Below are 23,309 nucleotides of genomic sequence, written 5' to 3'. Positions count from 1 at the left end.
AAGCTGCAGAACTGTTGATCAGGACACTTTAAAGGTTACTGGAAAGTTTGTACACCTCACATAAAGAGAAACTCTCTGCTTCAACTCCTTTGAAATCCGACCTTCAGACTTCACTCAGCTCGACTGAATGAAAGAGCTTTGATTGATGAGCTCATCACACTGCGTTTTATTCTGCTTTGTCACGTTTAACAGCTTTTCTAAACTTGTTAATATTCTTGTTGAGCCATTTGGCTTCGTTTGTGTTTAACTGTGTCATGTGTCTCTGAATACAGCATCTCAAACTGCCCCAGAAGAAGAGAGAGAAAAGGTTAGACTTTGTGGTCGGATGCTTTCTCAGCACCACACGAATGATGCGATACAGTTGGAGGTAAAACTGGTTTCCAAGAACTGTTTGTTTCTGAGTCAGTGACTCACTGTGGCTGCAGTGTTTCAGTTTACTTCTTAGAAAGTCTTTCACCTGTTGGAGCAGCTGTCTGCGCTTTCCAAAGCCCCAAATAAAGAAATGGAGACAAAGAGGAGACGTCTAAGATGCAGAGCAGGAGCAAAATGGAGGAAAAGGAGGAAGTTTAAAGCGTTTCTTCCTTTAATCATCAGGGGAAATGTGAGATCTCTGCTGGATAAAATGGACGAGCTCGGAGCCCTGAGGAGGACAGGAACATCAGCAGAGACCTGGCTGCAGGAACAGCCCACAGATGTGCTTAAACAACTCATACCAGAAGCTCTCTTTATATTAAAGATGTTTTATTGCAGATTCAAACACTGAAACATAACAAGTGGCAACATTAAAAGAGTTTGGGAGCAGCAAAACTTGACATTTCAGTTAAAACAGGGGACGTCACACAGTCTCCCACGAAAAAGGGTTAAAATGGGACAGAAAGCCGATTTATGCGGTAAAATGACGGCTGAGGTGCCGCCCTCACCTTCATCACAGTCCTGAACACAGAGGAGGCTCCTCCTCAGTCGGCCTTCAGGGCGAACAGGACGTCGTCCTGGCTGACGTTGAGGCGGACGCGCTGCAGGACTCCCAGGCGGCTGGGCTCCAGCAGCAGCAGCCTGCAGGCTCCCAGACGCTGACTCACGGCCAGGCCCTCCGACACGCTGACGGGCTGCAGACCCTCCACCCGACACAGAGCCTGGTGCTGCACGAACACCTGCCAGACAAAACAGGGAAAACTGTCATCAGAACCATCAATCGTGGGGTTTGAGCTCAGTTTTATGTAACAGAGAGAAGCGTTTCAGCATATTTTCTCATGTCTGATTATCCTGGAGGCAGCAGGTCAGAGAATGTGTTCAGTTCAGATAAATCAGGTGGAAACAAACCTAAAAACCACCTCAGCTTCAGCAGGAGTCAGAGTAAGAGCTGAAAAACAGCGCCCCCCAGAGGGCCTAAAAGCAAACTCACAGCTCCTTCAGCTGGACTTCTATCACCTCAGAGAAGATTCAACAAGTTCAAACTGGTTTTTTCCTTCAAAATAAGACAAATGTTTGGTCTGTTGTGAACAAATCTTTTATTCATTATTTCAGCTGATCTGGAGCCGTTCATAAAAACATTTTATGCCTCTAATTTACTCATTTTCCACTCAGATATTTTCCTTCATATTTCTTTTGTGATCAGAGTTTCTTATCATTTGAACATTTTAGGCAGAATATTCTTTTGTTTTTATGTTCTCTTTCCGCTTTGGCGTCCTCACCTGTTGGAAGGTGGCCTCCTCCAATCCCAGCCGGCGAAACTCTGCGATGACGGCGCGCAGGAAGAGCTGCTCCTGCGTGGACGCACACCTGGAATCACACGAGCGTCACCTGATCTGCTCACCCGCTCGTCTAAAACCAAAAACCGCTCATCAGCGGTGGAACCTACTTGATGGCGGTGATGTAGGCCGAGGAAAACATCTCATTCAGCGCCTCCATCACATGACTCATTCCCACCAATCCTGTGGCAGACGGGTCATCGGGCGAGTGCTCGCAGATCTCTGTCGCACGGCGGCAGATGTCCAAACAGCGGCGGGCGTCGCCCGACAGAGCCGCCACCTGCCAGAACAGAGGAAGCCTGAGATGTGCGACAGCGGGGAGAACGGCGGGTTCAGGCGGCGTCCCGGAGGGAGGCTTACCTTCCTGGACACCAGCTGCAGGGCGTCCTCCTCGAACGCCTTCACCTTGTTCAGCCGGGACGTGATGATCTGCTGCAGCTGCTTGAAGCTGTACGGCTGGAACGACATCCGGGTCAGACCCTGGAAACAACCGCACAACAGCTGAGCCGTTAGCAACGGCGACTTAAACCGCCGCGCCGCCACACATCCAGAGCTCCATCAGGATGAACAACAAAGCAAATCAAACGAGCCCGACAGAAGCTGCCGAGGGCCAGAAAGCGTTTGCACGTCTCACCAGCCTGCTCGCCACTCTGTTGATCATGATCCTCTCCGGCAGGTCCATGGTGTTGGCGATGGTCAGCACCACCAGGCACGCATGGCGGCGGGTCGGCCAGTCGAACAGGTTGTACATCACGTTCTGCTTCCTCGTCCACAGCAGGTCCAACTGCAGGGGACCAAACACACGGGACACTTGGCTGCTTCTGATTGGTCACAAAGCTGTTGCCGTGGCAGCCGGCGGTCGGTGTGGGCACCCAGAACATGTGTCACAGCGCCAGTGTCTGACTGAACGATCCCGAGTCACAGAGACGGATCTAAATCATTCCATCGGCCCGATGTCACGCTCAGCCCAGACTTTAAGGCAGGGGGTCAAACTCAGACACACAGGGGGCCAAAATGTTAAAGTGAACAAAGCTTGAACTAATTAACCTTTTAATATGGAACCCAAGTTTAGATTTAACAATGAATACTGAACCAGCAAGGCTTATAGAACTTTAAAGTCCAGGGGTGGAAAATTGCTAATAATAATGACAATAATAACAATAAAAACATATCAATGGCATATTAAATTAAATTCAAATAAAAATTTAATGCCTCCTTTCTGTTTGCAGCCTTCTGATTTATGTCAAAATTAGCTTCTTACACAGGCTAATAAATGTGAAAATAAAATAAAATAAACCTCTTTTCATCTCCTTTACTTTCTGGCTCCTTTGAGCCGAGTCCAGGTCCTTATATTTGTCCTGGTGTTTCCTTTCATAGTGTCTCTAATATTATATCCTTAGTTACTCCTTAGTTACTCCTTAGTTACTCCTTAGTTACTCCTTAGTTACTCCTTAGTTACTCCTTAGTTACTGACATGTTGGCTCCACAAACAAGACAAACAGGTCTGTCTTTTACATAAACAGATATTCTGTCTCCCACCTGTCCAGAAAAGTTCTATTTTCTGCCTTTCTTTTGGCCATTTTTTGGTAGGTAACAGTGACAGCTGTGGTTAGAGGTCATAGTGTGGTCTGGGGGAGAGACGAGGGGCTTTCAGACGAAGGAGTGCGCAAGAAGACCGCTAGCATAGATGCTACTGACACAGAGGAGGGGGCGTATCTGCCTCTGTTCTAATTGACGCGCCAAAACAACAGCAGAGCATTATGGGACTTGTAGTATAAGCGGTGTTACAGCGCTGCCGCCGTATAATACTGGCGGACCAGCTCTAATATTAATTTCAAATTGCCACTGCGGGCCAAATGTGGCCCGCGGGCCAGAGTTTGACACCGGAGAAACAGGAGGAAACGCTGCTTGTCCGGACTTTAAACGCGTCTGTCTCTGTGTGTTTCGCTGCATTTTAACTGGAAGCCCGACTGAGACTCGCTGCTTCCTGGCAGAACAAATTCATTTTACTCATAAATCTGAGGGGTTTCTTACTTCGTCCACCAGCAGCACGGTCGTCTCCTTCCTGGGCGCCGGGTTGCTGAACCTCTTCTCCAGCAGCGCCGCGGCGTGGTCGGTCGTGGCTTTCTGACCCGTCAGCTTCTGCAGAGACGACAACGCTCAGCTAGGGTTCATCTAACACTTTGAAGGTGCTGCTTTCACTCAGCTTTATGTTGAATTTCAGCAACAAAATCCACCCAAAGTTCAGCAAAAGCCAGTTTAAAAAGATGAGTTTTTAAATCACATGACCTCAGGGACTCTAAAAGCCCAAACCTGGACTCTGAAGTCTATGGTGCGACATGTGAGGACTTAGTTAGAAGCTTCTCAGCAGCTTTCTGAACAACCTGCAGACGTTTAAAGGAGTTTAATAAAGAACTACAACAATCCAGACTGAATAAGTGCAGGAATAAGCTGTATTTCTTCAGTTCCCATGAGCTTAGACACAAACATGGATGTGACCGTGGTTCATACATCCAGACGGAGAAGTTCACAGGAAACACCTGCACCGATGCCTTCATTTCCAGGTGCAAACCTATAATAAGTGATAAAAAGCAGCTCCCACCTGCAGGATCTGCACGTAGGCCTGATGTGGGTCCGTCATCTTCATCCCGTTTATCTCAATGAAGTGGAACGGAGGAACCTCATCCATGTCGGCGGCATGCTGCAGACAGCGCATCACCTCGTGCACTGTGGCCGTTTTACCTGTTCCCGGCACACCTGAGATGTACATGCACCTGAAACATCAGAAGACGGCGAGTCAGCAGAGAGAGCAGCTCGTGCTGCTTAAACCGATCTGCGCCCGCCTCGGCTCCACGAATGTCGGCTGTTTTTATGCACATTTCTGAGCTGAAGAGGACCGAAAGCTGCTGTTCTTCTGCTGGGCGATTTCCACAGTCCCAGACTATAAACTCAGTCTTTAGGAGTCTAACCAGAGTTTTTAGGAGTCTCACTGGAGTCTTTAGGAGTCTCACTGGAGTCTTTAGGAGTCTAACTGGAGTCTTTAGGAGTCTTTAGGAGTCTCACTGGAGTCTTTAGGAGTCTCACTGGAGCCTTTAGGAGTCTAACTGGAGTCTAACTGGAGTCTTTAGGAGTCTCACTGGAATCTTTAGGAGTCTTTAGGAGTCTCACTGGAGTCTTTAGGAGTCTCACTGGAGTCTTTAGGAGTCTAACTGGAGTCTCACTGGAGTCTTTAGGAGTCTAACTGGAGTCTCACTGGAGTCTCACTGGAGTCTTTAGGAGTCTCACTGGAGTCTCACTGGAGTCTTTAGTAGTCTCACTGGAGTCTCACTGGAATCTTTAGGAGTCTTTAGGAGTCTCACTGGAGTCTTTAGGAGTCTAACTGGAGTCTTTAGGAGTCTCACTGGAATCTTTAGGAGTCTTTAGGAGTCTCACTGGAGTCTTTAGGAGTCTCACTGGAGTCTTTAGGAGTCTTTAGGAGTCTCACTGGAGTCTTTAGGAGTCTAACTGGAGTCTCACTGGAGTCTCACTGGAGTCTTTAGGAGTCTCACTGGAGTCTCACTGGAGTCTCACTGGAGTCTCACTGGAGTCTTTAGGAGTCTCACTGGAGTCTTTAGGAGTCTCACTGGAATCTTTAGGAGTCTTTAGGAGTCTCACTGGAGTCTTTAGGAGTCTCACTGGAGTCTTTAGGAGTCTTTAGGAGTCTCACTGGAGTCTTTAGGAGTCTTTAGGAGTCTCACTGGAGTCTTTAGGAGTCTAACTGGAGTCTCACTGGAGTCTCACTGGAGTCTTTAGGAGTCTCACTGGAGTCTCACTGGAGTCTTTAGTAGTCTCACTGGAGTCTCACTGGAGTCTCACTGGAATCTTTAGGAGTCTTTAGGAGTCTCACTGGAATCTTTAGGAGTCTTTAGGAGTCTCACTGGAGTCTTTAGGAGTCTAACTGGAGTCTTTAGGAGTCTCACTGGAATCTTTAGGAGTCTTTAGGAGTCTCACTGGAGTCTTTAGGAGTCTCACTGGAGTCTTTAGGAGTCTTTAGGAGTCTCACTGGAGTCTTTAGGAGTCTAACTGGAGTCTCACTGGAGTCTCACTGGAGTCTTTAGGAGTCTCACTGGAGTCTCACTGGAGTCTTTAGGAGTCTCACTGGAGTCTTTAGGAGTCTCACTGGAGTCTTTAGGAGTCTCACTGGAGTCTTTAGGAGTCTCACTGGAGTCTTTAGGAGTCTCACTGGAGTCTTTAGGAGTCTCACTGGAGTCTAACTGGAGTCTTTAGGAGTCTCACTGGAGTCTTTAGGAGTCTCACTGGAGTCTTTAGGAGTCTCACTGGAGTCTTTAGGAGTCTCACTGGAGTCTTTAGGAGTCTAACTGAAGTCTTTAGGAGTCTAAATGGAGTCTAACTGGAGTCTAACTGGAGTCTTTAGGAGTCTAACTGGAGTCTTTAGGAGTCTAACTGAAGTCTTTAGGAGTCTAACTGAAGTCTTTAGGAGTCTAACTGAAGTCTTTAGGAGTCTAACTGAAGTCTTTAGGAGTCTAAATGGAGTCTAACTGGAGTCTAACTGGAGTCTTTAGGAGTCTAACTGGAGTCTTTAGGAGTCTCACTGGAGTCTTTAGGAGTCTCACTGGAGTCTTTAGGAGTCTCACTGGAGTCTTTAGGAGTCTCACTGGAGTCTTTAGGAGTCTCACTGGAATCTTTAGGAGTCTAACTGAAGTCTTTAGGAGTCTAAATGGAGTCTAACTGGAGTCTAACTGGAGTCTTTAGGAGTCTCACTGGAGTCTTTAGGAGTCTAACTGAAGTCTTTAGGAGTCTAAATGGAGTCTAACTGGAGTCTAACTGGAGTCTAACTGGAGTCTAACTGGAGTCTTTAGGAGTCTAACTGGAGTCTTTAGGAGTCTCACTGGAGTCTTTAGGAGTCTCACTGGAGTCTTTAGGAGTCTAACTGGAGTCTTTAGGAGTCTTTAGGAGTCTCACTGGAGTCTTTAGGAGTCTCACTGGAGTCTTTAGGAGTCTAACTGGAGTCTTTAGGAGTCTCACTGGAGTCTTTAGGAGTCTCACTGGAGTCTTTAGGAGTCTCACTGGAATCTTTAGGAGTCTCACTGGAGTCTTTAGGAGTCTCACTGGAGTCTTTAGGAGTCTCACTGGAGTCTTTAGGAGTCTCACTGGAGTCTTTAGGAGTCTCACTGGAGTCTAACTGGAGTCTCACTGGAGTCTCACTGGAGTCTCACTGGAGTCTCACTGGAGTCTCACTGGAGTCTCACTGGAGTCTCACTGGAGTCTTTAGGAGTCTCACTGGAGTCTTTAGGAGTCTTTAGGAGTCTTTAGGAGTCTCACTGGAGTCTTTAGGAGTCTCACTGGAGTCTTTAGGAGTCTCACTGGAGTCTTTAGGAGTCTAACTGGAATCTTTAGGAGTCTTTAGGAGTCTCACTGGAGTCTTTAGGAGTCTAACTGGAGTCTCACTGGAGTCTTTAGGAGTCTTTAGGAGTCTAACTGGAGTCTAACTTCCTGAGTCAACCATTCAAACCGGATCTGCCGTGAATGATGTTTAAAATATTCTGCATTTAGACATCAAGGTGTTAAATGTTCATTTAAGCTCTGAAACATTGACTTTTACTGTGGATAAATCAGAACATCGCCGGCCTGTTCGCTGCATAACTCTGCATCAGCCTGATAAAACCCCGTCCATCCAACACTAACTCGTACAGAGCGGCAGCCTGAGGTGGTTCTGAGCCGGGATCAGTCTCACCCGCCCGTGCCGTCCATGATCTTGCTCTCCACAAAGCTGTAGATGTCCTGAAACTCCTGCTCCCTGCAGGGCAGAGACTCCGGCACCGAGGACACGTGCAGCCTGAGGAGGACAAACGTTTGTTACTGTGCGATGGAAAAGAAAGGCAACAGGTCAGACTTCAAACCGTTTAAACTGCAACAAGAAGCCGGACTGCATAAAACAGGCTGAAAGACCCGAGTCGCACAGTTAATCTGGTTTCTATTCACTGCCGCTACACAGCGGGCGTGAAATATCTCCAGGAAATCTCCAACTATGGTTCATAAATGTTCCAGTAAACTGATGAATGAAATAAAACGCTGTATCAGAGACGCCGTTAGCTCGCGCAGCTAACAGGAAGTGTTCAGCTGTTAGCTTATGCAGCTAACAGGAAGTGTTCAGCTATTAGCTTATGCAGCTAACAGGAAGTGTTCAGCTATTAGCTTATGCAGCTAACAGGAAGTGTTCAGCTATTAGCTTATGCAGCTAACAGGAAGTGTTCAGCTTTTAGCTAATGCAGCTAACAGGAAGTGTTTAGCTGTTAGCTTATGCAGCTAACAGGAAGTGTTTAGCTGTTAGCTCTCGCAGCTAACAGGAAGTGTTCAGCTGTTAGCTCTTGCAGCTAACAGGAAGTGTTCAGCTGTTAGCTTACGCAGCTAACAGGAAGTGTTCGGCTGTCAGCTTACGCAGCTAACAGGAAGTGTCCAGCTGTTAGCTTACGCAGCTAACAGGAAGTGTGTATATGGAAGATGTCCGGGTGAAATTTAGAGAAAATGAATCAAAATATTTAACAAGAGATGTTTTGGTTCAAAATCATATTCAAATTTAGTTTTTAATCTGAGAAATGGATCCGTTTGTTCTGTTTCACAGGATTCTTCTGAAAGACATCTGATAAACAGCAAGATGAAGTGAATAAATGGAATAAAATCAGCCAATCGGAGGCTGGGGTGACATCACATGACGGCTGATCGGGACTCGCCTGGTTCTGGCCTCCTCCAGCACGTTGGCGGGCTGTCGGGCCGGCAGCGACCTGCTGGGGATGCCGGGCGTGGCGTTCCGCGGTGTCCGCGGCGTGCTCGGCGCGCTCTGTCGGAACAGAAGAGACGAAGTGAGAAAACTACCAGACTTTTCCAGCCGTCGTCTCCGTGGCGACCCTCACCCGCCTGCTGGGAGTCTTCCTCGGCGTTCTGGTCGAGAAGCGAGTTTTCTGCTTTGACCTCGGAGTGCGACACCCGGCTGCACGCCGGCTCCTCTTCGCCACCACCTCGTCATCGCTATCCAGGTCTGCCTCCTCCTCACCTTCATCCTCCTCCTCCTCCTCGCTGCTGCTCTGCAGCTGCTTTTTGGAGGGAACGAACTCGTCCTCGTCGTCTCCGTCAGAGTACGCGTCCAGATGGCCGTCCAGCAGATTCCTGATGAAAAAGACGTCAAATATCAGATTCAGTCACACCGTAAACTACGACAGGACCCAACAAAAGGTTTGATTTTTCAAAAAGAACACTAAGAGAAAGGCAGAGACTTAAAGGCAGAGACTTAAAGGCAGAGACTTAAAGGCAGAGACTTAAAGGCAGAGACTTAAAGGCAGAGACTTAAAGGCAGAGACTTAAAGGCAGAGACTCCGGCTGCTGGTACATCAAAGTTCATCATCTGCTTTTACGCTTTAATCTGAGGAACGGCGTCAGGTTAAACCACATAAATAAGGCTAAAAGTTCATCTTTAAATACTCAGAAGAATGAAAAGTTTCCTCTGAAAAACATGCGGAAAGCGCACTTTAATCCCCTGATTTCTCCTTCAACTCGGCAGCAGACAGCCGCCGCAGCAGGAGGTCAGAGGTCACGACGGATCACTCACAGCTGCTTCCGGATGCGAGACGACACCTTCAGCGCCGACTTCCTCTTGGAGCTCCTCGGTGTGGCGGCGACCGGCAGAATCGGAGAGTTCTCGCCGTCCACCTCGGCCCTGTGGAACATCCCAGGGTCAGAAAATGGGCGGAGCCACAGGGTAAAGCCTCCGAGACGCTGATAAAGAACTAAAGACTTTTAGAAACAGGGGCTCTGCTACAGAAACTGTCTCAGTTTGAATTAGAAACGTTTTAACAGACGGTTTTTCTTCAAAGTATGAAAACAAAACAATCTCTCATCCTGTCGAATGTCAGAGCAACAGAGGAGGAAACCACACAGCAAACACTCACCGTCTTCCCCTCAAGAAGTACAGAACCAATATCAGCTCTTCAGGGTCCATTAAAGGCTCCTAAATATGTCAGATTTCAATCGTTTGAGGTGGAGCTTTGTGTTCTGTGGGCAGAGGCGGGAACCTTTTGATTTGTTTTTCTGGTCCTGAATCCTCTCTCTCGTCTCCTCTCTTGTATTTATGATTGCTTTTGATGCTTGTGTCTCTGAGAGCCACCGAGCATCAAAGAGCTGCGACCAGCAGCAGCTCAAAACACTCAGTGCGGTTAAATGAGGGCCATCGGATCGGATTAAAGGCTAAATTACAATAAGACTGAGTTATTCAGCTCATGGAGACACCTTAATCTGACAGAAATCGAATTGGATTGAATTAAGACCCCAGATAACTCGATCCAAACGTGCACTGAACGTGCACGTAGACGACAGCGGATCGGATAGAGCGTTCTGCGCATGCTCCAGATCTTTTCCCGCGATCGTCACCCGGAAGTGGAAGGAGACGATATTCCTGTTGTTGACTTGCATAATACGTCCCCTTTAAAGTTCATATTTTAATACTAAAGAACTCCTTTTGTTAGAATGATCATTTTGTTTATTATTTCAAAAAGACATGTTGGCATTTATAAAGAAATAAACAGCATGAAAACTGGTTCAAACTTCAGAAAAATTATGTTTTTGATTCAAACCTTAAGAAACGGAGCTGTTTCCAGGCCAAATGGCGCCCATACTCAGTGCGTTTACATGCGGGCCATCGGATCGAATTAATGGCTAAATTACAACAAGACTGAGTTATTCAGCTCATGTAACAAGCTTAATCCGACAAGAAATCGGATTACTTGCGATCGAATTAAGACCCCGAGATAACTCGATCCAAACGTGCACTAAACGTGCACGTAGACGACAGTGGATCGGATCGAGCGTTCTGCACATGCTCCAGAGTTTTTCCCGGGATCGTCTCCCGGAGGTGGAAGGAGACGATATTCCTGTTGTTGTCGTCAGAATGAAAGAAACAACGCGATGGAGAATGCGCCGTTGGGCATCGTCTGTTCCATAACCAGCTCATCACAGATGGAGAGGGACGCAGCTTCATCTCGCTCTGCGTTCGCCATCTTTCTGAATGCCTGAGTTTGTTGTTGTTGGTGGTGAAGACGTCAACAGGAAGTGGCTCTATTAGCGATAGCTGAAATGGGGACAGCGCCACCTATCGTACCGGGGTACGACATGCTTTGTGCCAGTGATTCCATTCATTCACCGCCATATATCCAAGGATAATTACCCTCAGATAAGGAGCAGAACCCAACTGTAGCTGTAATCCAGTTCATCTTGCATCATAATAGCATAATTTAGCCATTAATCTGATCTAATGGCACTCATGTAACCCCACTGACTGACCACCGCATTCTTACAGGAGCCCAGAAGGTACAAACTGGAGGGCTGCATTGGGATCGGGACCCATGGGACCCAACTCAAATCTTGCGGGAGTTGGGCGGCTAAAAAAAAAACCAAAACACTGCGGGATCGGGATGTAGCCTAGCAACAGGATGTCAATAAAAGATGTGGAAAGGAAGCTCAAAGAAGGTCTTTACAGCACAAAGTTTCTCAATTGTCCATGAATCTCTTTATTAACAGCCTATAAAATTACGTGTTTTCTCCTGCAGGACGGGAGAAGACACAAAATCGTACCGGGGTATGACATGCTTCAACAGGAAGTGGCTCTATTAGCGATAGCTGAAATGGGGACAGCGCCACCTATCGTACCGGGGTATGACCTGCTTCAACAGGAAGTGGCTCTATTAGCGATAGCTGAAATGGGGACAGCGCCACCTATGGTACCGGGGTATGACATGCTTTGTGCCAGTGATTCCATTCATTCACCGCCATATATCCAAGGATAATTACCCTCAGATAAGGAGCAGAACCCAACTGTAGCTATAATCCAGTTCATCTCATCATATAAACCCACTGAATGACTCATCCTGTGACGGCTGTCGCCATGACGGCAGGCGATGTGTTTTGGTTTGCTCCCAAACGTAGGACGGAGGTGGCTGCCGGCGCTTGACGAGCTCCAACAGTTGGAGGACGGAAAACGTCATCGACGCGGTTCCAGGAGGTGGAAAACCAGCTGGTACCGGACGGCCCCATCAGCCGCGTCCCGGTCATTTAAACGGGGAGCGTCGGGATTTTTTCTTTTTCGTTTGGAGAGGAATCGTGGAGGGATTGTTGTTTGGGTCTGGGCAAGGGTTCAGTTATTAGTCATTAGTTTAGCTGTTTTTGATGTTTTTTGTTATTGATTATTGGACTCTGTAGTGATTTTGAATTTAGACAGATTAATAGTAGCGTTTGGAGTTCTCTTTTGTTATATTTATTTGTTATTTTGAACAGCAGTTCCCTTTTACCTCCTTTTGTTACAAAGTTTTCCTTTAATAAATCCCTGTTTATTAACCATAAACACCTGGTTTTATCTAACCTCTTTCTTACGCCCACATTTGGTCGTAACACATCCTAAAATAAGAGAACTCGACTTTTCCATCTTCAACCTTTAAATCTTCACGTTTTTTTATCTTTTAGGAGGCAGCGTCTCTTCATGCTCATTTAGAAAAGGTTTCTGATCACAGCTCAGACCCTAAACTGAGTCTGTGTACAAACTTTAAGTTTTTGTACTCACAGCACTCCCAGAGCCGGCTCCTTCACGGGTTTGGGTTCCTTCTTTCTGGAAGGAGTGGTCGCTCTGTTTGAAGACACAAACATCAGATCATCTTATTAAATCAAAAGCATCCTTTAAAACAGTCCTGTCAGAGTTTCTATCTGAATCCAGTCTCCACCACTTTGTGCGACCGGACTCAAACTCCCAGCAGCCTCTGCTCGGACCCCCAAACATGTGCAGAACCTCCTGATCTAACCGTGTCCCCGCTTCAAGTCTGACGTTTCCCATTTTCACCAGGTGACGTGAACCCAACCTAATGATGCGTTCACTGTCCGACTCACGTCTGCCCCGGGGCTCCGCAGTTTCTCCTCGGGGTGGCGCTTCTTCTCCTCGGCGTTTTAACGGCATGTGACGCCCCGCCGGCCTCCGTCTCCTCGCCATGCTGCAGACTGAAGAGGCATCAGTGGGTCTGCTGCTGGCTTTACTGGCTTCAGACCAGTTTCCAGCAGCTCATGTGTGGTTTGAACCGCTTAAAAGCAGCTTTTGACATCTTTTAACCTGATTAAGTAGACTTTTAAGTTTTTACAGAAACTTTAAACAAGTTGGATTGTGTTGTATGCGATTGCCACGACTTGTGCTTGTTTTTGTTTGTTTGTGTGTTTGTTTTTTCTCTGCTTGTCTGCTTTCAGGTGCTCCTGGAGGCTCTGAGGCTGGATTCCCCTCAGAGACCATGGATTGTTGTCTGTTTTTTTTTACAGGTGTAGCAGCTGGTTGTCTGGTTTTTGTTTCTATTTTTGTTCTGTTTCCTCTTCTTCTTTCAACGTCTGCAGCAGCTGTTCAACGTCTGCAGCAGCTGTTCAACGTCTGCAGCAGCTGTTTAACGCCTGCAGCAGCTGTTTAACGCCTGCAGCAGCTGTTTAACGCCTGCAGCAGCTGTTTAACTCCTGCAGCAGCTGTTTAACGCCGTCTGCAGCAGCTGTTTAACGTCTGCAGCAGCTGTTTAACGCCTGCAGCAGCTGTTTAACGCCTGCAGCAGCTGTTTAACGCCTGCAGCAGCTGTTTAACGCCTGCAGCAGCTGTTTAACGCCTGCAGCAGCTGTTTAACGCCTGCAGCAGCTGTTTAACGTCTGCAGCAGCTGTTTAACGCCTGCAGCAGCTGTTTAACGCCGCCTGCAGCAGCTGTTTAACGCCTGCAGCAGCTGTTTAACGCCTGCAGCAGCTGTTTAACGTCTGCAGCAGCTGTTTAACGCCGCCTGCAGCAGCTGTTTAACGTCTGCAGCAGCTGTTTAACGCCTGCAGCAGCTGTTTAACGCCTGCAGCAGCTGTTTAACGCCTGCAGCAGCTGTTTAACGCCTGCAGCAGCTGTTTAACGCCTGCAGCAGCTGTTCAACGTCTGCAGCAGCTGTTTAACGCCGCCTGCAGCAGCTGTTTAACGCCTGCAGCAGCTGTTTAACGCCTGCAGCAGCTGTTTAACGTCTGCAGCAGCTGTTTAACGTCTGCAGCAGCTGTTTAACGCCGCCTGCAGCAGCTGTTTAACGCCGCCTGCAGCAGCTGTTCAACGCCTGCAGCAGCTGTTTAACGCCTGCAGCAGCTGTTTAACGCCTGCAGCAGCTGTTTAACGCCTGCAGCAGCTGTTCAACGTCTGCAGCAGCTGTTTAACGCCGTCTGCAGCAGCTGTTCAACGTCTGCAGCAGCTGTTCAACGTCTGCAGCAGCTGTTCAACGTCTGCAGCAGCTGTTCAACGTCTGCAGCAGCTGTTCAACGTCTGCAGCAGCTGTTCAACGTCTGCAGCAGCTGTTCAACGTCTGCAGCAGCTGTTCAACGTCTGCAGCAGCTGTTCAACGCCTGCAGCAGCTGTTCAACGTCTGCAGCAGCTGTTTAACGCCTGCAGCAGCTGTTCAACGTCTGCAGCAGCTGTTCAACGCCTGCAGCAGCTGTTCAACGTCTGCAGCAAATGTTTAACGCCGCCTGCAGCAGCTGTTTAACGCCGCCTGCAGCAGCTGTTCAACGCCTGCAGCAGCTGTTTAACGCCTGCAGCAGCTGTTTAACGCCTGCAGCAGCTGTTTAACGTCTGCAGCAGCTGTTTAACGTCTGCAGCAGCTGTTCAACGTCTGCAGCAGCTGTTCAACGCCTGCAGCAAATGTTTAACGCCGCCTGCAGCAGCTGTTTAACGCCGCCTGCAGCAGCTGTTTAACGCCTGCAGCAGCTGTTTAACGCCTGCAGCAGCTGTTTAACGCCTGCAGCAGCTGTTTAACGCCTGCAGCAGCTGTTTAACGCCTGCAGCAGCTGTTTAACGCCTGCAGCAGCTGTTTAACGCCGCCTGCAGCAGCTGTTTAACGCCGCCTGCAGCAGCTGTTTAACGCCTGCAGCAGCTGTTCAACGTCTGCAGCAGCTGTTTAACGCCGCCTGCAGCAGCTGTTTAACGCCTGCAGCAGCTGTTTAACGCCTGCAGCAGCTGTTTAACGCCTGCAGCAGCTGTTTAACGCCTGCAGCAGCTGTTCAACGTCTGCAGCAACTGTTTAACGTCTGCAGCAGCTGTTTAACGTCTGCAGCAGCTGTTTAACGCCTGCAGCAGCTGTTTAACGCCTGCAGCAGCTGTTCAACGTCTGCAGCAACTGTTTAACGCCGCCTGCAGCAGCTGTTTAACGCCGCCTGCAGCAGCTGTTCAACGCCTGCAGCAGCTGTTTAACGCCGTCTGCAGCAGCTGTTTAACGTCTGCAGCAGCTGTTTAACGTCTGCAGCAGCTGTTCAACGTCTGCAGCAGCTGTTTAACGCCTGCAGCAGCTGTTTAACGCCTGCAGCAGCTGTTCAACGTCTGCAGCAACTGTTTAACGCCGCCTGCAGCAGCTGTTTAACGCCGCCTGCAGCAGCTGTTTAACGCCGCCTGCAGCAGCTGTTTAACGCCGCCTGCAGCAGCTGTTTAACGCCGCCTGCAGCAGCTGTTCAACGCCTGCAGCAGCTGTTCAACGTCTGCAGCAGCTGTTCAACGTCTGCAGCAGCTGTTTAACGCCGTCTGCAGCAGCTGTTTAACGCCGTCTGCAGCAGCTGTTTAACGCCTGCAGCAGCTGTTCAACGTCTGCAGCAGCTGTTTAACGCCGTCTGCAGCAGCTGTTTAACGCCGTCTGCAGCAGCTGTTTAACGTCTGCAGCAGCTGTTCAACGTCTGCAGCAGCTGTTCGCCGTCTGCAGCAGCTGTTTAACGCCGTCTGCAGCAGCTGTTTAACGTCTGCAGCAGCTGTTTAACGTCTGCAGCAGCTGTTTAACGTCTGCAGCAGCTGTTTAACGCCTGCAGCAGCTGTTTAACGCCTGCAGCAGCTGTTCAACGCCTGCAGCAGCTGTTTAACGCCTGCAGCAGCTGTTCAACGCCTGCAGCAGCTGTTCAACGTCTGCAGCAGCTGTTCAACGTCTGCAGCAGCTGTTTAACGCCGTCTGCAGCAGCTGTTCAACGTCTGCAGCAGCTGTTCAACGTCTGCAGCAGCTGTTCAACGTCTGCAGCAGCTGTTCAACGTCTGCAGCAGCTGTTTAACGCCGTCTGCAGCAGCTGTTTAACGCCGTCTGCAGCAGCTGTTTAACGCCTGCAGCAGCTGTTCAACGTCTGCAGCAGCTGTTTAACGCCGTCTGCAGCAGCTGTTTAACGCCGTCTGCAGCAGCTGTTTAACGTCTGCAGCAGCTGTTCAACGTCTGCAGCAGCTGTTCAACGTCTGCAGCAGCTGTTCGCCGTCTGCAGCAGCTGTTTAACGCCGTCTGCAGCAGCTGTTTAACGTCTGCAGCAGCTGTTTAACGTCTGCAGCAGCTGTTCAACGTCTGCAGCAGCTGTTTAACGCCGTCTGCAGCAGCTGTTTAACGCCGTCTGCAGCAGCTGTTTAACGCCTGCAGCAGCTGTTCAACGTCTGCAGCAGCTGTTTAACGCCGTCTGCAGCAGCTGTTTAACGCCGTCTGCAGCAGCTGTTTAACGTCTGCAGCAGCTGTTCAACGTCTGCAGCAGCTGTTCAACGTCTGCAGCAGCTGTTCGCCGTCTGCAGCAGCTGTTTAACGCCGTCTGCAGCAGCTGTTTAACGTCTGCAGCAGCTGTTTAACGTCTGCAGCAGCTGTTTAACGTCTGCAGCAGCTGTTTAACGTCTGCAGCAGCTGTTTAACGCCTGCAGCAGCTGTTTAACGCCTGCAGCAGCTGTTTAACGTCTGCAGCAGCTGTTTAACGTCTGCAGCAGCTGTTTAACGTCTGCAGCAGCTGTTTAACGTCTGCAGCAGCTGTTTAACGCCTGCAGCAGCTGTTTAACGTCTGCAGCAGCTGTTTAACGTCTGCAGCAGCTGTTTAACGTCTGCAGCAGCTGTTTAACGTCTGCAGCAGCTGTTTAACGTCTGCAGCAGCTGTTTAACGTCTGCAGCAGCTGTTTAACGTCTGCTGCAGCTGTTTAACTCCTGCAGCAGCTGTTTAACGTCTGCAGCAGCTGTTTAACGTCTGCAGCAGCTGTTTAACGTCTGCAGCAGCTGTTTAACGTCTGCAGCAGCTGTTTAACTCCTGCAGCAGCTGTTTAACGTCTGCAGCAGCTGTTTAACGCCTGCAGCAGCTGTTTAACGTCTGCAGCAGCTGTTTAACGCCTGCAGCAGCTGTTTAACGCCTGCAGCAGCTGTTTAACGCCTGCAGCAGCTGTTCAACGTCTGCAGCAGCTGTTTAACGCCTGCAGCAGCTGTTTAACGCCTGCAGCAGCTGTTTAACGTCTGCAGCAGCTGTTTAACGCCTGCAGCAGCTGTTTAACGCCTGCAGCAGCTGTTTAACGCCTGCAGCAGCTGTTTAACGTCTGCAGCAGCTGTTTAACGTCTGCAGCAGCTGTTCAACGCCTGCAGCAGCTGTTTAACGCCTGCAGCAGCTGTTTAACGTCTGCAGCAGCTGTTTAACGCCTGCAGCAGCTGTTTAACGCCTGCAGCAGCTGTTTAACGCCTGCAGCAGCTGTTTAACGTCTGCAGCAGCTGTTTAACGTCTGCAGCAGCTGTTTAACTCCTGCAGCAGCTGTTTAACGTCTGCAGCAGCTGTTTAACGTCTGCAGCAGCTGTTTAACGTCTGCAGCAGCTGTTTAACGTCTGCTGCAGCTGTTTAACTCCTGCAGCAGCTGTTTAACGTCTGCAGCAGCTGTTTAACGTCTGCAGCAGCTGTTTAACGTCTGCAGCAGCTGTTTAACGTCTGCAGCAGCTGTTTAACTCCTGCAGCAGCTGTTTAACGTCTGCAGCAGCTGTTTAACGCCTGCAGCAGCTGTTTAACGCCTGCAGCAGCTGTTTAACGCCTGCAGCAGCTGTTTAACGTCTGCAGCAGCTGTTTAACGTCTGCAGCAGCTGTTCAACGTCTGCAGCAGCTGTTCAACGTCTGCAGCAGCTGTTTAACGCCTGCAGCAGCTGTTTAACATCTGTCTTTATCTGGTACTGAGCCACATTTCTCCCCTGGGCTGGATGCATCTGTCTGTGGTGCTGCTGCCGTTAGCTGCTGCAACAACCTTTGAACAAAGTGGACCGTGGCCTGAGTCTGGAGAACCGAAGCGGTTCCACACAGCAGCAGAAACTGGGTTCACGGACTTTCCCAACATGTTTGTATCTGAGGGCAGGAACGAGCGCTGCCTCAAACCTTTTCTGTTTGCTGGGACAGTTTGACACAGAAGGTCACCAAGAAGAGCCAAAGCAGCACCAAGTTTCTGTGGCTGCAGACCAAATCAAACCGGGTTCAGCTGCAGAACTCGTGTTTGGGTTTCCTGCATCAGTACAAACAGCGCGCTGCTTTAACCGCGCTTTTAGCGTGTGATTTTAACCCGTTAGGGTACAGCATGGAGGGTCATCACTGCGGTGCGGTGAAACGTGGCGCCGTGGCGTCCTCTCACCTGCTGGAGTCGCCTCGGGCAGCTGACGGCGGACTGTCTGACACGGAGGCGTGGCCTCTGTGGACCTTTCTGAGGGGGCTGAGGCTGTGGGGCGAACAGGGCGGCGGGGAGGACGACAGCCTGCGGGCCAGCGTCACCGCCGTCTGCAGCTCCTCCTCCAGCAGCCGGCTCAGGGCGTCCTCGCTGTTCTGCGACGGCTTCTCTGGACCTGACGGACGAAGACAGTTCATCACACAGCTGTTTGCACATCTGGTTCATGTGCTTTCGAGCCACTCACTGCAGAGCTCCAGCTTCTTGCGGACGCCCGGCGTCCTGGCGGTCAGGTTCCTCCTCTTGGCGCTGAGACATTTTGAGGCTGACAGCTTGACGGCGGAGTGAAGCAACTCGGCCTCCGCCGCCGTTTTACCGGCGCTCACGCTGCCGCTGCTGCATCTCACGTCCCCCATGGCGGCCCTGCGCATGACAGTGAGGTCCGGCGTGGGCAGGGCACGGCGAGACGGGCCTCTGGAGGCGGGGGTGGCCGCCGGCGGGGAGCCGGGCGGTGATGGGGGCAGGGAGGGTTTGGGACAGGGTGGAGTGGAGGCAGCTTCCGAGTCAGGCGCCACCTGATCCGATTCCACCACCCTGAAGGTCTTTGAGTCCCAGGAGAGCTTCACGTACAGCGTTTCCTTCTCATCAGAGCCGGGGAACGGAGCGGCGGCGTCCAGGTGCTTCACCTGTGGAGCGAGAGGGGAGGAGCCTAAAGGGTCAACTGTCTTTTTCACCCAACTCCTGACTTAAAGCTACTTTCCACCAAATTAAATCAGCTAACAGCCTCAGACACGTTACCGTCTTCGATCTGCTCGTTCATTAATAACCGCCGTGACATCACACACTCGTCTCTTAGTGATAAGCATCTTCACTTTTTCACGAAATGACACACGTTATTTATCGACAGAATATTTTAAATATATCAAAGACATTTCAAACTTTCAAAGATAAAATAATAAAATATAAAACACAATAACTCATTTAATCAGCCTGCAGTGACGTCTAAGATCCAGCAGGTGTCAGTACTGAGCCACACAGTGACAGTTTTAACACAGTTTGGGCTCCACAGAACTCATCAACCATCACTAATCAAACTGAAGAGTGAAAACTGTCAAATCAAAGGTCTCCACCTTGGACAGAAGGAACAATATGATGAACCTAGACTGTGACTCAGCGGTTTTCACACGCTGGAACCGTTTTTCAGAGAATAAGAAAGATGAAACAAAAGCTTTTCCTTCATTCACGGTTAAAGCCATCGATTATCAAACTAAATGACTGATAACACGGTTCTTAATCTTCCACCTTTAACATCAACGACAGCTTGAGACACTTTTTCAGACGGTGAAACTGATCATTCTGCTTCCAGCTACTCTGCCAGATAAATCATTTGGATTTTTGATAATTTACTATAAAACATTCTGTTAATATTTTACTTCCAGTAAATAGTCGGTGGATCAGTGGATATGTCAAAGATTAGCAACAGAATTGATTTGATTGATATTCCCTCTTCACTGACTTCCATTAAAACTGTTTAACCTATAAAACTCTAATTTCAGGATTTAGTTTTGAAGAAAAGTTGTGGTATTTTAAATTATTCCAACATTGGTTCCTGTTGGTCTCCACACTTTCTTCCTGCCATCACTCACTGATGCAGCTTCATCTGGGTCCGGTCTGTCCAGAACACCTTTTTCCAGAACTCTGCAGCTCCTTTAAGGACTTTTTGGCGAAACTGTGACGTGTCCATCCTGTTTCTGTGGCTAACTAGCAGTTAGCATGTAGCAGCGGCTAACTAGCGGTTAGCATGTAGCAGTGTAGCCTCTGTGTTTCTGCTCATGAAGTATTCTGTGGACAGTTGTCTCTGACAGAGACACACCTGCCTCCTGGAGATGGTTCTGATCTGTTGGACGGGCCTTTGAGGGTTCTTCCTCGGCCTACCAGAGCATTCTTCTTCATGACCTTCCAGACAGCTGATGCTGGTGATCCTGAGGTTTGACTCACATCTCTGATGGTTTATTCTTGTTTTTCAGCCTCATCACAGCTTCTCTCCTCATGTTGAACAAGCCGAGGTATCTTATCCCTGCACTGGTGAAGCACTGAAACACACCTGGAAACCACCTGTCCCAAACATTATGGACCCTGAAATGACGGGACTTTAAACTAAAGCCTGGAATGTGACTTTAACCGCGTCTGAATCATTTAATTTTAAACTATTTTTAAACCGAGGAGCAGAGTGAGTCCCAAACCTCCTGTATTCTCAGCTTAGTTCTGTGTTTTTTCTGTTTACATGAACACCAGAAAGGAGAGATCCTGCGTTCACAGGCTGCAGGAACCTTCCGTGTGACGCCTTTGGGTGATTTGGGTGAAATGAACCTTTAAACGCGAGTTAAAAAGCAGAGGTAAACCCCACCTGCACGGGTTTGAGGATGGACTCGGCGTTGACCTCGTCGTCACAGCTGCGGCCCTGATAGAAGAAGATCTCCTGCGGGTGAGGCTCTCTGCCCAGCTGCTTCAGTTTGCTCAGAGGCACCTCGGACACCCGCACGAACCACTGCACCACCGCCTTCTTCTGCTTCCCGCTCTCTGAAACAGCAGCAGCTCAGCAGTTAGGTCCATCCAGAGGAAACAAATCCATCAGCTGTGACTGCAGAAGACTCACCGTCTCCCAGCAGCCGCACCACTTTGGCCACATACGGGTTGTCCTCATCGTCGCCCTCGATGAGGATGTGCTGGCCGGTTTTAATGATGACCGTCCTCGGGAGGCCCTCCACCCTGATGGCCAAAGAGCTGAAACACAAAAATTGAGCTCAGGTCGAAGACCAGCTGTCTGTGTTCGAGGTTTAAATCCCTGCAGCGGAGCTTCAGCCCAAACAACGAGCCGCTTTCTGTAATATTTATCAAAATGTTGCGTTTTTCTTTGGCTTTCGGGTTGTTATCGACGATTTAAATGAACTAAACTTGTCAAAGGTGGCATCGGCTCCCATTTTAAAATGTTTTAAACATCACAGCTTGCTGCTCTCTCTGCAGATGTTTTATAGTCCTGGTCTGGACTCTGAGGCTTGTGTCAGGAGGGATATTGTTTAGAGATTACAGCTTTTCTTTCATAAATGAGTCACATCAGAGCTTTAATAACAAGGTAAGTTTAGGGGATGAACTCAGCCACATATTCACCCGACAGGCTTTAAATCTACATGTTCTCTGGGCCACTTAAGGCCCTCCCAACAACCTGTAACCGATGTCAAAGCTATCTTACGAGCTTTGGGCCACATCTGGCCCACAGAACACAATGATTGAAGTGCCAAAAGCAGCCCAGATCGGGTGCAAAAGTGTCTGCTATCTGGTAGCTGGCAGCATAATGAAGTCCCTGCTTTAAGCAACATGTGGGAAAAGTAATACAGACTGTTGTAAACATTACTTTTACTTTACTTTCTATTTATATTCTGTTTCTTTTTATATGATATTTAAAGCTTAAAGTTACGGGAGCAGATGGAATCGTATCATGGTTTGCCATTTTTTGCTTAAAAACAACTAAATGCTGTTGATAATAGTTTCTAATTCATATGCTAACCTTAACTAGCAGCTTTATCTGTTGTGGTCAGTTTTTATCTTTGTGATCCTGCAGTTTATATTAAATTGACTCGCATCTAGAGTGTTTCCAAACATCAGAAAGAGGACAAAACTCACAGAAAGGATAAAAAGTTAAGACAATGGTTAATACTCACCCATATTCATAAGTTTTGAGCTTCCTGTTATAACTCAGCGGTTGTCCACGCCACTCATAAAGCCTTTTAACTCTCAGTCTGGTGAAATATTTCATCCTGTTTTCTTCCTGTCAGCTGAGCAGCAACTCGGAAAAATGTTAAAATATTCCTGAATTAAGAATAAAACCTGAAGCCGAAGTCAAACCGCTCAGTTTAAGCTAAAAAAACAGCGTCCACGGAGGAAAGAAACATTAAAGACAACAAGATGAAGCGACAGCATTTCGCGCGAAAACTCTTCTTCTACTGTGTAAAAGCAACGAGTTGGCGCGTTACCGCCGGTGGTGTGTTTACCGCCACCTACCGGAGGAAAGCTCAAACAGGAAATAATGAAAAAGTAAAGCAAAAAATACTTTAAGATACAATAAGAAGACATTGAATTAAATTGAATAAGAAATCAAATGAATTAGAAATTTTATTTAATTAAATTTTATTTAGTAATTAAGAAAAAAGAAATTAACATGAGATTAAATAAAATAAAATATCAAATTCGACTTTTTTAAAGTTTATTTTCACTTCACTTTCGTCTTTGTCTGTCGATTAGTTCGTGTTTTCAAGCGACTTCTTTTTCACAACATTCACAACTTCTTCTGCATCCTATTTAGTCAGTTTTCGTCCTGCTATAATGTGTATTTAAATGTTATTGTAGTGTAGAAATTAGAACTAGTTCATAATAACGTGTACAACATAAATCTTCAATACATTTTGAAGCAGGAACAACAATTAAATACCTATAACTGGAAGCCTTAATCCCTTTTTGGCTGAAAAAAACCTGCTATAATAACCCATGATGCCCATTTAAAGTGACACAGCAACTAGGTTAGGTTTAATCCATCCAACATGACTCTTTTCAATGAATTTGTATCATTTTACAACAGAATCAATATTCTATTGACAAGCTACAGCCTGTAATCATGTATTGGAGGGCATCAACTATTATTCTGACCCACAATGTGTACTCAAATAGGATTATTGTGAAAACAGCCTGGTGTTGCAGCCTGCTGTGACACTTGAGCTAAACTCCTGTGGTGAAATGTGAAGGAAAAGCCGGGTGTTGAACCATCGACCCTCTGATTTTCACGGCTTCTTCTCCCGCTGCTGTCATCACGAGCCTCAGAAATAGGCTTCAGTCCAGTTCCAGCCTGAGAAGTGCTGCCTCCAACAGTGGCTCCTCTCTTCCACCTTCAAAGAACTATTTGTATTGTATCTTTGTGCATCATTTCATCTGTGAATCAAACTTTTTATCTGCTGTCCGATGGCGTCAGACTCACTGATTCCATCGTCTCTGCTGTAAAAAAACAGATTTTATTGTATTTCACGTGTTTTTGGGT

At 48.2% G+C, this 23,309-nt stretch overlaps 1 protein-coding gene across 1 annotated transcript; it reads right to left on the bottom strand.

The window, feature by feature from the left end:
* Window positions 1-715: 715 nt before the first annotated feature.
* On the bottom strand, window positions 716-22,190 carry orc1 (origin recognition complex, subunit 1). The gene is made up of 17 exons (XM_072388824.1): window positions 21,943-22,190; window positions 20,880-21,007; window positions 20,631-20,803; window positions 18,471-18,909; window positions 18,194-18,401; window positions 12,352-12,414; window positions 9,352-9,459; window positions 8,660-8,912; window positions 8,480-8,586; window positions 7,483-7,584; window positions 4,351-4,522; window positions 3,783-3,890; window positions 2,383-2,532; window positions 2,109-2,228; window positions 1,859-2,028; window positions 1,692-1,779; window positions 716-1,151 (listed from the first exon to the last, which is right to left on the bottom strand). Exons 1-17 carry the CDS (start codon window positions 22,035-22,037, stop codon window positions 957-959), a joined length of 2,679 nt encoding a protein of 892 aa, XP_072244925.1. The 5' UTR covers window positions 22,038-22,190; the 3' UTR covers window positions 716-956.
* Window positions 22,191-23,309: the final 1,119 nt, after the last annotated feature.

This window comes from Leuresthes tenuis, unplaced genomic scaffold (assembly GCF_036924035.1).
Source record: "Leuresthes tenuis unplaced genomic scaffold, fLeuTen1.0.hap1 SCAF_7, whole genome shotgun sequence".
In the NCBI taxonomy this organism is placed as follows: Eukaryota; Metazoa; Chordata; class Actinopteri; order Atheriniformes; family Atherinopsidae; genus Leuresthes; species Leuresthes tenuis.
The sequence above is the reverse complement of the archived record's forward strand: the minus strand, read 5'-3'. Positions and strand labels throughout refer to the sequence as shown.

Excerpts from the sequence above, each read along its gene's own strand:
- orc1 (XM_072388824.1), bottom strand. The coding sequence starts at position 22,037 with ATGAAATATTTCACCAGACTGAGAGTTAAAAGGCTTTATGAGTGGCGT. Across the intron at positions 8,913-9,351 it reads TCTCGCATCCGGAAGCAGCT|GAATCTGCTGGACGGCCATC; the intron begins GTGAGTGATCCG and ends CTTTTTCATCAG. Across the intron at positions 1,780-1,858 it reads GCCTACATCACCGCCATCAA|GTGTGCGTCCACGCAGGAGC; the intron begins GTAGGTTCCACC and ends GTGTGATTCCAG.